The 14,153-nt window shown below is 35.9% G+C and overlaps 2 protein-coding genes across 2 annotated transcripts; one reads left to right on the top strand and one right to left on the bottom strand.

Moving 5' to 3' along the window:
• Window positions 1-3,166, top strand: LOC108224603 (receptor protein-tyrosine kinase CEPR1). The gene is made up of 2 exons (XM_017399274.2): window positions 1-2,557; window positions 2,645-3,166. The coding sequence occupies exons 1-2, from the start codon at window positions 88-90 to the stop codon at window positions 3,031-3,033; spliced, it is 2,859 nt and encodes a 952-aa protein (XP_017254763.1). The 5' UTR covers window positions 1-87; the 3' UTR covers window positions 3,034-3,166.
• Window positions 3,167-6,438: 3,272 nt separating this feature from the next.
• LOC108193016 (xylulose kinase 2) lies at window positions 6,439-11,064 on the bottom strand. The gene is made up of 11 exons (XM_017359580.2): window positions 10,883-11,064; window positions 9,524-10,175; window positions 9,246-9,334; window positions 8,715-8,779; window positions 8,455-8,510; window positions 8,029-8,149; window positions 7,865-7,939; window positions 7,726-7,779; window positions 7,385-7,479; window positions 7,140-7,314; window positions 6,439-6,939 (listed from the first exon to the last, which is right to left on the bottom strand). Exons 1-11 carry the CDS (start codon window positions 10,939-10,941, stop codon window positions 6,707-6,709), a joined length of 1,674 nt encoding a protein of 557 aa, XP_017215069.1. The 5' UTR covers window positions 10,942-11,064; the 3' UTR covers window positions 6,439-6,706.
• Window positions 11,065-14,153: the final 3,089 nt, after the last annotated feature.

Below are 14,153 nucleotides of genomic sequence, written 5' to 3'. Positions count from 1 at the left end.
TATATACAGCTCTCTTCTACTAATCTGCAGCAGCAAAAATAAAAAACTCCTCTCCAGAAACATATAATATACTCTCCATCCTCTAACATGGCTCAATTTCTTTTCTCTTCTATTGTTTTACTCTTTTCTTTATCGGCCTTAAGGCTTGAAGCTAGGGCTCGTGATGATCAGGCTCAATTCTTGAGTCTCATGAAGAAGTCTCTTTCGGGGAATTTGTTGGCAGGTTGGGACTTAAATGGATCAAAACCAGTCTGCAACTTCACAGGCGTCGAATGCAATAGTCTAGGTTCTGTCGTAAAGATTGATGTCTCAGGGTGGTCTCTGTCAGGACGTTTTCCAGAAGATGTGTGCACTTATTTCCCTGAATTGCGTGTTCTTCGTCTTGGACACAACCACCTACATGGCAAATTTCCTGACAGCATCACCAGATGCTCATTCCTCGAAGAGCTTAACATGACCTCCATGAATCTCACTGGACCGCTACCAGACCTTTCGCCCCTGACATCATTGAAGCTGCTTGACTTGTCATACAATTATTTTACGGGTGAATTTCCCTTGTCTGTCACCAACCTCACCAATCTTGAGTTACTGAATTTCAATGAAAATGGAGGTTTTAGCTTTTGGCAATTGCCTGAGAACTTCTCCAAGCTGACGAAACTTAAGTACATGATACTGTCAACATGCAATATTCAAGGTCGAATTCCAGAGTCTATAGGGAACATGACAGCACTTGTTGATCTCGAATTAAGTGGGAATTTTTTTACAGGTAAGATTCCAGCACAAATTGGTTTGCTCAAGAACTTGCGTATGTTGGAGCTTTACTACAATCAACTTGTTGGTGAAATCCCTGAGGAGCTTGGAAATCTTACTGAGCTCGTAGATTTTGATCTTTCTGTCAATTTTCTGACCGGAGAAGTGCCTAGATCTATATGTAGCCTTCCAAAGCTTGAGGTTTTGCAACTCTACAACAACAGCCTCACAGGAAGCATTCCTGAAGTGATTGCCAATTCGACAACCTTGAGAATATTATCTCTTTATGACAATTCCCTGACAGGGCAGGTTCCGAAAGATCTAGGGAAATGGTCACCTATGAATGCTATTGATTTGTCAGAAAATCGGTTATCTGGGGAACTGCCAGCTGATATATGCAACGGAGGGAAGCTGTTATACTTTTGTGCCCTGGATAACATGTTTTCAGGAGGCCTTCCAGAAACTTATGGAAGCTGCCTATCTCTTCTGCGACTACGTATCAGTCGAAACTACCTGCAGGGCTCCATACCAGAAGGGATATTAGGCCTTCCTCGGGTGTCAATCATTGATTTGGGTTACAATAATTTGACTGGTTCACTAGCTAAAACAATTGGAAATGCTAAGAACTTGTCTGAATTGCTCCTACAGAGAAACATGATATTTGGTATTCTCCCTCCTGAAATCTCTCATGCTATCAATCTTGTTAAGATTGATCTCAGCAATAACCTTTTATCTGGTCCAGTGCCTTCTGAAATTGGCAACCTAAGAAGGCTAAATTCTTTGGTTTTGCAAAAAAACAAGCTCAGTTCTTCGATACCAGATACCCTATCATCATTAAAATCTCTTAATCTTCTTGACCTTTCCAGCAATCTCTTAAAGGGTAATATTCCCGAAAGTCTCTGTGATTTGCTTCCAAACTCTATGAACTTTTCAAATAATCTGCTTTCTGGCTCCATTCCCAAGCCATTTATAGATGGAGGAATGCTGGAAAGCTTTTCAAGCAATCCATCTCTCTGTGTTCCTAAATATCTCAGTTCATCAGATACAAACTTCCCCTCGTGTCCCCAAACGTACCGTAAAAAGGTCAATGGCACCTGGTTGATTGGGATTTCGGTGGGAATTGTGATCATTGGAGCTCTCTTATTCCTGAAGCGCTGGTTGAGTAAAGAAAGAGCAGTGGTAAAACACCAAGACACCTTTTCTTCATCATACGATGTCAAAAGCTTTCATCGAATAAGCTTTGATCACTTTGAAATCATAGAGGCATTGGTTGATAAAAACATAATTGATCATGGTGGATCTGGTGTAGTGTATAAAATTGAGTTGAGCAGTGGAGATATTATAGCCATCAAGAGGCTCTGGCGTCAAGCAATGAAAGATCCTTCTTCGGATGATCAAGTAGTCATCAACAAGGAGCTTAGAACAGAAGTTGAAACACTAGGCAACATAAGGCACAAAAACATCATCAAGTTGTACTGCTATTTCTCAAGTTTGGATTCAAACCTGCTGGTTTATGAGTACATGCCTAAAGGAAACCTATGGGATTCACTTCACAGAGGAAACATCCTGTTGGATTGGCCTACTCGCCATCATATTGCACTGGACGTCGCACAGGGCTTGGCCTACTTACACCATGACTTACTCCCCCCTATAATTCACAGGGACATCAAATCAACCAACATCTTACTTGATGTCAACAACCATGCCAAGGTTGCAGACTTTGGCATTGCCAAAGTTTTACGCGCACAAGGAGGGAAAGACTCCACAACAACTGTAATTGCAGGGACTTATGGCTATTTGGCCCCAGGTAAACTACTAATCCAACTTAAAATTAGTTTTAAGATACTAATTAGCTTTGCTACATTATGCCTAATGTTGTTTAATCCAATATCAGAATATGCATACTCTTCTAAAGCAACCACCAAGTGTGATGTCTACAGTTTCGGTGTGGTCCTAATGGAACTGATCACCGGGAAGAAGCCTGTGGAGGCAGAGTTCGGAGATAGCAAGAACATTATAAATTGGGTGTCCAGCAAGGTTGAGACTAAAGAAGGGGTGATGGAGGTTCTAGATAAACAAATATCAGCCTCATTCAAGGATGAAATTATTAAGGTTCTTCGGATTGCTGTTCGTTGTACAAGCAAGTCACCAGCCCTTCGTCCGACTATGGTTGAGGTTGTCCGGTTACTACTCGAGGCAGATCCATGCAGACTCAAATCTTGCAAGTCATTGAATAAACCCAAGGATACAGAAAATGTAACAAAGCCGCCAAAGATCACATGAATTTTGATGGATTCCTGGTAAAGTAGCATAGTATCAGCATACTCTGGTAAGAATTGAGGTTTTTACTCACTTTGTTCTACCTCAGAAAGGTAAATTATAAATAGAATCTGTCCCATAGGCCATATCAACTTTATCAAAAATATGGTCAGGACAACGTACATCGGACCTTCTCAGGTTTTGCTGATGCGGGAGTCTTGTGTACCAGATCCAAACTCGAGATACCGTAATAACAATTACTTGCTTTAATAAGTCTAGATCTTTTTTGCTTCCTGTTTTTTGCTACCATCAAGGTCTTTACAGAATGGAATGAACCAAGAAAAAGCATGCACAGATGCTGAAGGCCCCTGATCTAAAGGTGCTTCCTTTTGTGGCAAAGTGGGTTTCTGATTCTGCATTTTATTAAGTGATTGTGATTTTGTTTGTGGATGGTCTACTCACACTTGGCTATCCATTGATAAAAAGAAAGAACACAGAACCTCACTGATTGTTGAGCATCTTTGTCTCCATTTGAGCTAGAGCCTATAGGGTTGAGTGGGCAAAGCATAAGCTACTTTCTATCTTTCTTTTCTTACCTCTCTTTTCCACAACTAGTGTTTCATTACTATGGTAGAATGGGGTTTCTTGTTGGGGAAGAAGATAGTGGGACAAGCATGAATTTCCACTAATTAAGCTTTAATCTGGCTTTAGTTAGGGTTCTCCTGCAACACCAAGTATTATGTTGTAGCATGTACTCCAAGTCTTTCAATAAAATATAAATAATTACAATCTTAACGGTAAAATGATAACAAGTGAAGCCAGACATTTAGGGCATGTTTGGTAACAAGGAGCTGTTTTTTATAATTTATAAATTTAATTACCAACTACTTAATTGATTTATAAAAAAATTTATACAAACACATTTGATGATTTACAAATCAAATTAACTACTCACTAATAATTCAATTATTTCCTTTAAATAATAATTTTTTTTTAAAATTAAGCTAAACAACTCGACATGACATATATGCATCACGAGAAAGATATCTAAACAAGTAACCCAGCAGGATATGGCGTGGGTCAGTTGCTGGGTCTGGAACGCAGATGATGGGACAGTGCAAATTATGCAAACATCACCCAGTTCTCTTCTGGCTCCATCTCAAAATAACACCTGCACCCACATTATTAAATGCATGCATCTCATTTAGTTTTTTTTTTTTTTTTGCTACAAGTTTTCGTTTATGTGATTTTTGTTTTGAAGAGGGTGCTGAGTAGGGCTGTTATTCGGTCCGGGCGAACCGAGTTTCGAGCCGGGCATAATTCGAGCCGAGTTTTATTTAGTCGAGCCGAGCCGGCTCGTTTAAGAAAACGAGCCTAAATCTTTGCCCGAACTCGACTCGTTTATTTTCACGAGTCGAGTCGAGCTGGCTCGTTTAGCTAAACGAGCCGAGTTTAACGAGTCGGGCGAGCCGGCTCGTTTAATTTAACACTAAATCGAGTCTAAAATGCTACCTGAATCCGACTCGTTAATTTTCACGAGTCGAGCCGAGCCGGCTCGTTTAACAAAACGAGCCAAAATCTCTGCCCGAACTCGAGCTCGATTAACTAAACGAGCCGAGCCAAGCCCATCAAAACGAGTTCGAGCCGGGCGAGCTCGCGAGCTGCCCGGATCGGATTACAGCACTAGTGCTGAGGACTCGTTACTCGTCGGTGCTCAAACCATTCACCGTACTCACTCCGTTCTCAATAAGTGCTTCTGCACGTCCTAAAAACGTAAAAAAACTGAGCACGGTTGTATTGTCCAGTGATGGGTTTATTTTCTGTTGTCCCGAATAGTTGGGTTCGACTCTAGTATATTGACTCTCAAACACATTATTCAATCTAAATATGAATTATTTATCGTGAGACCCGAAATATTTACCATCAAACAAATTATTTATTTAAATATTATGACATATATATAGGTTAGTGATCAAATACAAACCAAAAATAAAATACAAACTAATAATTAATTTAAATTATTAGATCAATTTTATCTAATGACCCTTTTGAAATTTACCACACACAATAAAATTTTATCCTCCCAAGCATGATTCCCGGATAATAAACTCATAATGAATACAGTAATCTCTCGATTAAAATATTATGAAAAAAACAAAATAGGAAAAAATTAAATTACTCTGAAGCAGAGAACAGGCAAATAGGTGAGCAGGCCTAGACATAACATATGTAGTTTTAGTCAGAAAAGGCTGAAAATGAATATTTAAAGCAGGAAGAGGAATGAATGAGAATGTATGTTTGTACTGTGCAAATATTAATTCCCAATAACAAAACACAATTACTAAGTAATGAATGAAGTTGAAAATGGCCTTTCACCGGCCAACCAAATATTCCCAAAACCAAACAAGTCTCCAACTTTTACATTAACTCCCAAATCACTTCTTCTTCTTCTCACATTTCCCCTCTCTCTCTCTGAAACATTCTCTCTCTCTCTCTCTCTCTCTCTCTCTAGAACAGAGGTTTGGAGTCCAGAAAATGAAGAAAATGGCTACAACTTTCTGGGAAATCTGGTGGGGTTGTAAAGACAAGAATGCCCTTGCTGCTAGAAACAATGAGGTGCAGCTTGAGGTCAATCTGGGGATTTCAATAATGTAGGTAGCAACCAAGTAACCAACTCAACTCTCTTCTTCTCCAAAGGGCAAACAGGATGGAGCCAGGCATTATAATTTATTTTTTTGCTTATAAAAACCACATTTTTCTATTACTGACTGCAAGGGAATTCTCACCAGTGTTTATTTAAGAAAAATAGAAAAGATTTAACATTTTAAGTTTTGTTCATGTATTAAGTTATGAATAGTGTGTTTTTTCTACCTGTGGTGAGTTCTTGTTTTTCTTGGTATCTTGTGTTTACTTTTTCTAGCTTCTTGTCTTTGCCTATTTAAGGCAAAGGGGGCTCTGAAAGGTACTCGAAAAGTTGAAGCTTGTACAATTTTGACTGTACTTGCAATTTACAATTTGAATATATACTATTTCTACCAGTGTCCTGAGGGAATACTAAAGGCATACATGATGTCTTTGAAAGAAAATTCGTATCGCACTCATGCCTTCGCTGAAACTTGAATTATCCGCAACAACGACTCTATCTACTTATTTTTATGGTTGTTTATAAGGAAAAATGGGGGCAACTCTAACATGTTTGTATCTCTATCATCTGCATTTTGTTTTGTGCTTTCGTTGTTTGCATCGTTTTACTTTGTGAACTCTGGAAGTAGGAACTGGTCAGCCTCATCAAGTCCTTTGCTTGATAAGATCAAGCGAACAACTTAATTGTAAATATTTAAACTGAAAACAGGATTATTCAACACAGGAACCCAAGTATTGTTCAGTAAATTTGAAAAAAGTGATAAGCAAGTTTATGCAGAACGGGTATATTGTTGCATGTAAAGCTATGTATTTTTCAAAATAGAACTATATTGAGTTCACCACCATAGTTGAGTTCAAGAATCAACATTACGTCAACCCAAAAGCAACAAAGGAGAAACAAGAAGATAGCATCCAAGCATTCCTCATTATTCGTTATTTACACATATGTTCAATCTTATTTAGATTGAACAACCCCCCCCCCCCCCCCAAAAAAAAAAAGAGTCTGATACTCGGTGAACTTTTAAACATGCTACCTACCTGCAATGCCATGACTTTAAAAGCGGCCAAGCTTCTGGGCAAGGCGATTCTCGATTTCCATTCTCTTCTTCATCACAAAACCATATTTGGTGATCAGTTCTTTATCTCCAGCGCTCACTGCAAGCTTACAGCCAAGAGACGTCTTGTCCAACTTGCTTTTATACATGTCTGATATTGGCACAAATTTGCCTTTCTTGTTGCATAACCAACCATGAGCAGCCCTTAATGCTGCCCCTAAGGAAGCAGAGTCTGTCCAAACAAGTTTAAGGATTTCAGTATCAGGAATAAGGGGAGAAATAGTTGTAGGTTGTGATTTATAACAAAGTTCTAGCAAGATGGAGGGATGGTAGCAACTTGTTATTGCAAGCCTTTAAGCGAGGCTCAAAGATATGATAAAGAGTAACAAAGTTCACATTTTATTTCCACACAACTTTAGACTGTCTACTAACCTGGTCTTTGGACTGTATATACATTACATCCAAAAATGGAAGCAATTGAGCTCAGAATGCTATCATTTGCTGATGCTCCACCAGTTGCTATTATCCTATTTGGAGGAGACGGCATTCCAAATCTTTCAGCATGAGCTCGCATAGAAAGGAACTGGCCCTCAATTAATGCTCGGACCTGTACAAGCTCACGTTAAGTACCAAAGTCAACAAAAATACTTGAAAAATGTTTTAATATGTTCACTAACCTCAGATGGAGCATCAAATTCCTTCACTTCCTCTTCAACGAGGCCATTTGAAGTGTCTCCATTAAAATTTGAGAGAATGTACCGATGGAAACCAACTGAAATATTCAAATTACAAATAAAGCTCGTCTGAGAAAGGAAACTACACAAATTATAGACCATCAACATTGAACTATGTATTGCACCAGCTTTTTATAGTCAATTCAACAACGCGGAATGAAATCATAAATTAATATTTGATGAAATATGGACACAGTTTTTCCATATATGTTGTTTGGTTTCTTTACATTTTTAAGGATAAAATGTAAATGGAATAATGATAAAAACACAATTGTTAAACACACCTGGTAGGGGAGGAAGTATTTCATCATCCTTGTAGTAGAAACCCAATTTACCACCTGCATATTAACAAAATATACAATAAAGTTCACATCAGTCTCATATTAATTTACATGGTAAAGCTTAAATAATATGCTAAATTACCATTCAGAGGCTGTGTTTGCTGCAAAAAATTATTGAAAGTCTCCCACGATTTACTAGCATAGCGATTACGTATGTCTGCAAAGGTTATAGACACATGAGAAATACAATGATTTACAAGTTTGCTGGCTAAAATAAAAATATATTCTATAAAACAAGAAGTTAACCTTCGCGTGCAAGTGATCCATTCTTATAAACCAGCATTACCATGTAGCCTTCTGTATCAACAGGATTAGGGAAGACATGTCCTTCTAATCTTGGTTGATGTTTGTTAGTTATCCCAAATACCTGCGTCATATGAAGAAAGTTGAATTTGCATATGGCGGTCTCGTGTGTTCATCATTGGTTGATGTTCTTTGGTTATCAACTACTGATACTGATCTGCTCACAATTTATTCTCCATGTTCAAGAACACGGACTAGAGCAGGTAATATTTGCAAATAAACTTTTAGATAATTATTGAATTTACTTAAAAAAACTCAGTTTGTAGATTATGGACTAGACCTACATTTGAACTAATCACATAATATAAGAATCGAACTGAATGCAAATTATCAACTTCAGATTTAAGAAGTGCATATGCTTCCACTTACAGTATCGCTAGTACCAAGACTGATTGCGAGATCCCCTGGAGTGTTGAGTGTCAAGCCTACAACTCCAAAAAGGTTACTCGGTAAACAAATTAGATAACTGATTACAGAAAAGTGTACAAATGAAATGAGCCAGGTGGAAAACAGATATAGCTTCTGGACTAAGACCAAGAGAGGAGTATAAAAAGGTTAACCCATACATTCTTAAGTCAAGGTTATAGCTTTTTGAACAAAACATTATCAATGCATCAAGAAATTTTCACCTGCTAGACTGTTAGGATTGTCACCAGACCATTGTACAACTAAACAGTCCTTGTTGAAGTGAAACCTGAGAAAGGTACATCCAGTATTTTGGAGTCAACATAATATAAAGAAAGTGAGCTGCAAATGGTAATAGTAATACAATAACTCTTTCTAGCCATAATACATCTTCAAAGATAACATATACATCATTCATTGGCAACCTATTGGTATTTAATCACGATGGTGTCCTCTTATCTATTCATCAATTATAAAAAGTACACCGAGACACAATACGAGAAGCTACATGATACACTTCTAGTACAATTAAGACATCACTCCATGTGTCATTTTAAAAGAAGTGATTTGAAAGCAAACAGCTCTCTATCATTATGATTGAGGATGTAATGTCAAGTGCTTCATCATCCTAAAAGGAGTGATTTGCATCATCAAACTGCAGGCCGAAAGCTTAATATTGGAAAATTATTATACTTTCCTAAAAATTGTGTATATCCCTACAAATGATATTATCATATTTAAAACTAGACTCTAACCTTTCCACAAAATAGGGAGCAATCAAACCAGCAACAGCATGTGCAGGAGCTAATTTTCCAAGCTTCTGTTCCAAATTTGGTGCTGTAGCCTAGTACAAACAGATAAAGTTAAGCTCAGTTCGATAAGATTTACACCTCTCTATCATTAAGATTGAGGATGTAATGTCAAGTGCGCAAGAAACATCTTAGTGATACTCCAAGTTGATAGTATTGATACTGCAGACGTGCATTGTAAATTATGATATTAGTAAAATGCCATAGAAATATGACCAGCAAACCTCCAAGGCTGTTTTTGACCAAGCTCTCTGCTTGATATCCATCAAGTTCATTCCTGCCCCATCTGTTTGATCGATGCAAGCATATGACCCGATAAGTATAGACGCCATAAAAGAGCTAACTAAGGAGATCCTCTCTGTATTCTTATAGACTTCCGGTTGTGTTTCATATATCCTGCGGATTTGGGGACCTGTAAACCTCTCATGAGCACGAGACCCACTAAGCTTAGACAACTCCATTGCGCCGCCAACAGCTTTCTCAATAGCTTTGCATTGTTCGGTAGTGCTACTGTCCATCCATACAGGTGATTCGCTGACTGAAAAGGCATCACAGAATTGACCAACGAGAGGTTTCTTTGAGTCTAGTGACGATAATATTGCCGAACTACCTGGTTTCCAGTATACACTACCATGCTGCTGTCCACTACCAGACACAGCAGCAATCTTACTGAAATCCACTTTTTTATCGAGTCTTTCCAGTATGAGATCAAATGCTTCAACCCACATCAGTGTTGGTGAAACGATTCGTCCATTAACTGATGGATCACGAACCACACCGTCTTTGGTCTTATAGTGAGGTAACTCTGAATCAAAATTAATAATCTCTGTAGCGAAAATGTTGAGGTTGGAATCTAACACTGTTGCTTTAAGTGACCTACAAAAAAATAATTTGTATGTCTGTGGTTTACAGATAGATCGAATACTAATTTACAAAGCTTAGTTGAGGACCCTTTCCCATTCGGTGATACAAATATAATAGCTATATCTTGATCAACTCCTTGAGAAACATTTTCAAATTGTAACCAGTATGAGCAATACCTTTTTCTAACCAATTCTAATGACAACATTTGAACGGTGCCTATTGCAATTTGCAGGATCACTTTTTTTATTGTGACGAAAGTGAAAGACCGTGAAATCTTTTAGGTCCAGACATAACACATTCACATACATATCCAAAAAACACAACTATGACTGCATACATCAAAAGAATAATTTCAAAATATATCAAAAGAATAATTCCAAAAAACAAAAGTTGTAATCTGATGCATAATTTCAAAAACTCGCGAATACTTAAGTATATACTTACAGGGACACAGGCATACAAACATTTCAATAATTTCTTTAAAAACAGAAAAGAATAAAGAATCTTGATAGGCTCTTACTCACAAATATACCGCAAGATCATTCGATATCAACATTTAATCATAATTTAAGCATAACGGTCATGAATTATCAACAAAAAACCCATATAACATAGCGGCAATAAAAACCCTAAGCATGAATACATACTCAGGTACAAACTGGAATTACAATATAAAATTGATAAAATCGTATAAGTAATCAAAGTGAAACAAGACTTACTGAGTAGAGCTATCAAATCCAAGAAAAAGAGAGCCCTGAGGGAAATTGCAATCCTCCATTAGAGCAAATTGTGATTGGTACCCACAAAATCTAATCAAATTACAAGCAACCCCACGAGATGAATTTCACGAGTTCAACCAAATCAAGAGCCGGTTAGTTTGTGGCTATATATATGTGTGTGAAGTGTGATTGTGTATAAATTTGTTGTTTTGGATAAGGGTGCCACATTACATTAAATAATAATAATAATAATAATAATAATAATAATAATAATAATAATAATAATAATAATATATAATTAATCTATATACTCATAGTAGCTTCTTATAAGAATAATTATCACAATAATAATAATAATAATAATAATAATATCTCAAAAAAATTATCATAATAATAAAATATTTTAATTATTTTAAATTCTTATAATATACAATAATAAATAACTAAATGATATTGAAAAAAGAATAATTTAAAATTAACTCTCACCCTGGCAATAATAATTTTAGAAAATAAAAAAGAGATTCGGATAAGTTAAGTGGATAAGTAATCTCAATCTTTTTGTGAGATGATACACTCACTAAGCAGAGTCATACAATAAAATGTATGTCGAGGGTTAATAGTTCCAACTTCCACGCTACTACTCACTGTAAAAAAAAAAAAAAAACTTCCACGCTACTCAAAATATATTTGTTATTTTATTATTTAGGGTGCATGATAAGTATATTTTCATTAATTATAAAGAAATTAACTTAAAGTAAAAATAATAATATTTGAATACTATAAATTTAGAAAATTTGTTCATATAATTAAGAAATTCGGGTATTAGCTGAATATATTTATTAAATTATAAACTAATCTTAAGTAAAAGAAATAAAAATATATGAAGACTGTTAAATCTAGAGGATTTCTCCATGTAAATTAAGAAATCCGGGTCTTGGCTCACTGATAAAGCCATAAAGGCAGCTCCAAAGAAAAACTCAAAACCATATAACACAGGCTGGACTAGTGAACCGTTGAAAGAATATTTTTATTACTTAGGTGTTCCACAACTGTACAATAAACCAATAAACGGCCCACAATGAATGATTTCTTTTGTCATAAAATAAAAGCCTCTCGGCCCAACTTTTTTGAGCCCATACAGAACCAGTCCAATAAACCAAATAAATAAAAAACATTACAAGGTTGTGTTTCGCATGCAGGCCTTGCTCAATAATGAGATAAGCAGATGACAGCCTGACAGAGTGACAGGCTCCTCGTACACCTCTGATCCACCAACCCTAAACTCCTGTTCACAATTCACAGGGATTCTACCAAACGGTACGTTCCTGTGCTCCGATCAGTGATCACTGCTTTCACCTCATATTTCACTCTCCAGTCTCCAGAGCATCTTCAGTTGGATTTCAACAAAATACTACTCCCTCCTCCTCAAAAAACTTTTCTCGTTTTATGTGTCGAGAATAAATTAGTATTGTATGTCTAATTTATAAGATTAAATATAGTGATAAGTGACTTTATTGGTTTTGTATTTATGAATATTTTAATATGATAAAATTTTTATATTTAATACTAATATGAAAAGATTTTAATGATCACAAACGTATATTGGTAAACGTGATAAAGAAAAATAGACTGAGGGAGTATTACAGGTTCAAACTTGTACTTGCACCGAAATTTTCACAATTACCGGGGTAAGAGTAATTTTCATTAATTAACACACTTTCTCCGTTTCATTTTACTTTTTCCGTTTGAAATGTCGGAATTATTCATAAGCTGAGTCAAATTACTAATTTACATTCAATGTATAAGACTAAATATAATTATGAGTGATCTTATTCATGAGAACTTTAATACAATGAAGTTTATATATTTAATACTAATTAATACAAAATCAAAGATATTCACGATCAAATGTGTGCTGGCAAATGTGATCAAGACTCAGGAAGTATTATGAGACGGAGGGAGTAGTACAGTAGCATACAGTTTGGACAAATATAATTTAAAATTTAATATTATATATAATTTAAAAAAGATCTCATTAACTCAATTTTAAATTGAAATTCGGAAGTATCACAAGATTAAGTGGTGGCATGCAATCTGGAAGCTTAAAGATTTGGTAAGATGTTGGACTATTCATATTACTAAATCAACTCACAGTAGCGGTGGAAGTCCTCATCTATTGATATACTCCCTCCGTCCCAGTCAATACTCCCTCCGTCCCAGTCAATAGTATACATTGGGGGACGGGGGCGCGGCACGGACTTTAATGCTTCAATATAGTATAGTTCTGTAAATTATTTTTAAGATTTTCTTTTTTTGTATAAAAGTATAACATTTATATTTTTATACAAAAAAAGAAAATCTTAAAAATAAGTTGTGGAACTATGTTTTATAAGAGCCTTAAAAAGCGTGTCCGAGCAGTGAAAAAGAAACGTATACAATTGACCGGGACAGAGGGAGTAAAAAACACGACTTGAATGAGGTCATTAAGTCAGCGTGTATTCAAAATCATGGCCGGCTAACTTGGGGCCAAAGCAATTACAGAACCTCACGTTAAAGCCAAAGAGCCGCCAACGAAGAAATAAGGCTTGGCCTACTTTTTCATTTATACCGGATACGCGTACGCCCTTTCTGGAGTAGTAATTATGAGTAGCAAATGGCCACTCTGACTCCCCAGTCCCCCTACTCGTGGCGCAACGGTCCGTTTTTTATCCGTTTTACAAAAGCAACCTGTTATCGAAATAATTAGGTGAATCTAAGTGGTGGAAAATATTTACAGTGGTTAAATAGGTGATTAAACAAAACTTTAAATATTTATAGATTTTTATTGTTGAGTAGTATCGTTCGCATAAAATAAATGATATCAATATTAATTTCAAGTCTTTTATATCTTATAATTCAAAAATTCGGAAAATATATTAATGAATTTTATATATTTACTAAATTATATAATAAATGCGAGACAAAACAAAACTAGAGTTCGATGGCTATCATGAATTATTGTTCAATTTATGTATCCTATTTGTTAAAACAATCCTTCTAATGTATACAAAATCCTCTCTCAAAATAGATTATACTCTAAGTTGTTTCAACTAGATTTCTAATGTCGAACCACCTCAAATTGTAGATAATTCAGTTGTCTTCGTGTGTGCTATAAAAACTTTTAATTCTGATCTCTAAACTTCAGTTACGAACCAAACAAGATTTCGTTTATACTTATGTCTTACCATCTTTTTAATTAAATCTATATCAAAATTATTATTCTATCCATTTC

The sequence above is a fragment of the Daucus carota genome, chromosome 6, assembly GCF_001625215.2.
Source record: "Daucus carota subsp. sativus chromosome 6, DH1 v3.0, whole genome shotgun sequence".
In the NCBI taxonomy this organism is placed as follows: Eukaryota; Viridiplantae; Streptophyta; class Magnoliopsida; order Apiales; family Apiaceae; genus Daucus; species Daucus carota.
The sequence above is the reverse complement of the archived record's forward strand: the minus strand, read 5'-3'. Positions and strand labels throughout refer to the sequence as shown.

Coding starts and splice junctions, on each gene's coding strand:
- LOC108224603 (XM_017399274.2), top strand. CDS start 88: ATGGCTCAATTTCTTTTCTCTTCTATTGTTTTACTCTTTTCTTTATCG. Junction 2,558..2,644: donor TTATGGCTATTTGGCCCCAG/GTAAACTACTAA, acceptor ATCCAATATCAG/AATATGCATACTCTTCTAAA.
- LOC108193016 (XM_017359580.2), bottom strand. CDS start 10,941: ATGGAGGATTGCAATTTCCCTCAGGGCTCTCTTTTTCTTGGATTTGAT. Junction 10,176..10,882: donor GGATTTGATAGCTCTACTCA/GTAAGTCTTGTT, acceptor ATTTTTTTGTAG/GTCACTTAAAGCAACAGTGT. Junction 7,780..7,864: donor GCAAACACAGCCTCTGAATG/GTAATTTAGCAT, acceptor GTTAATATGCAG/GTGGTAAATTGGGTTTCTAC.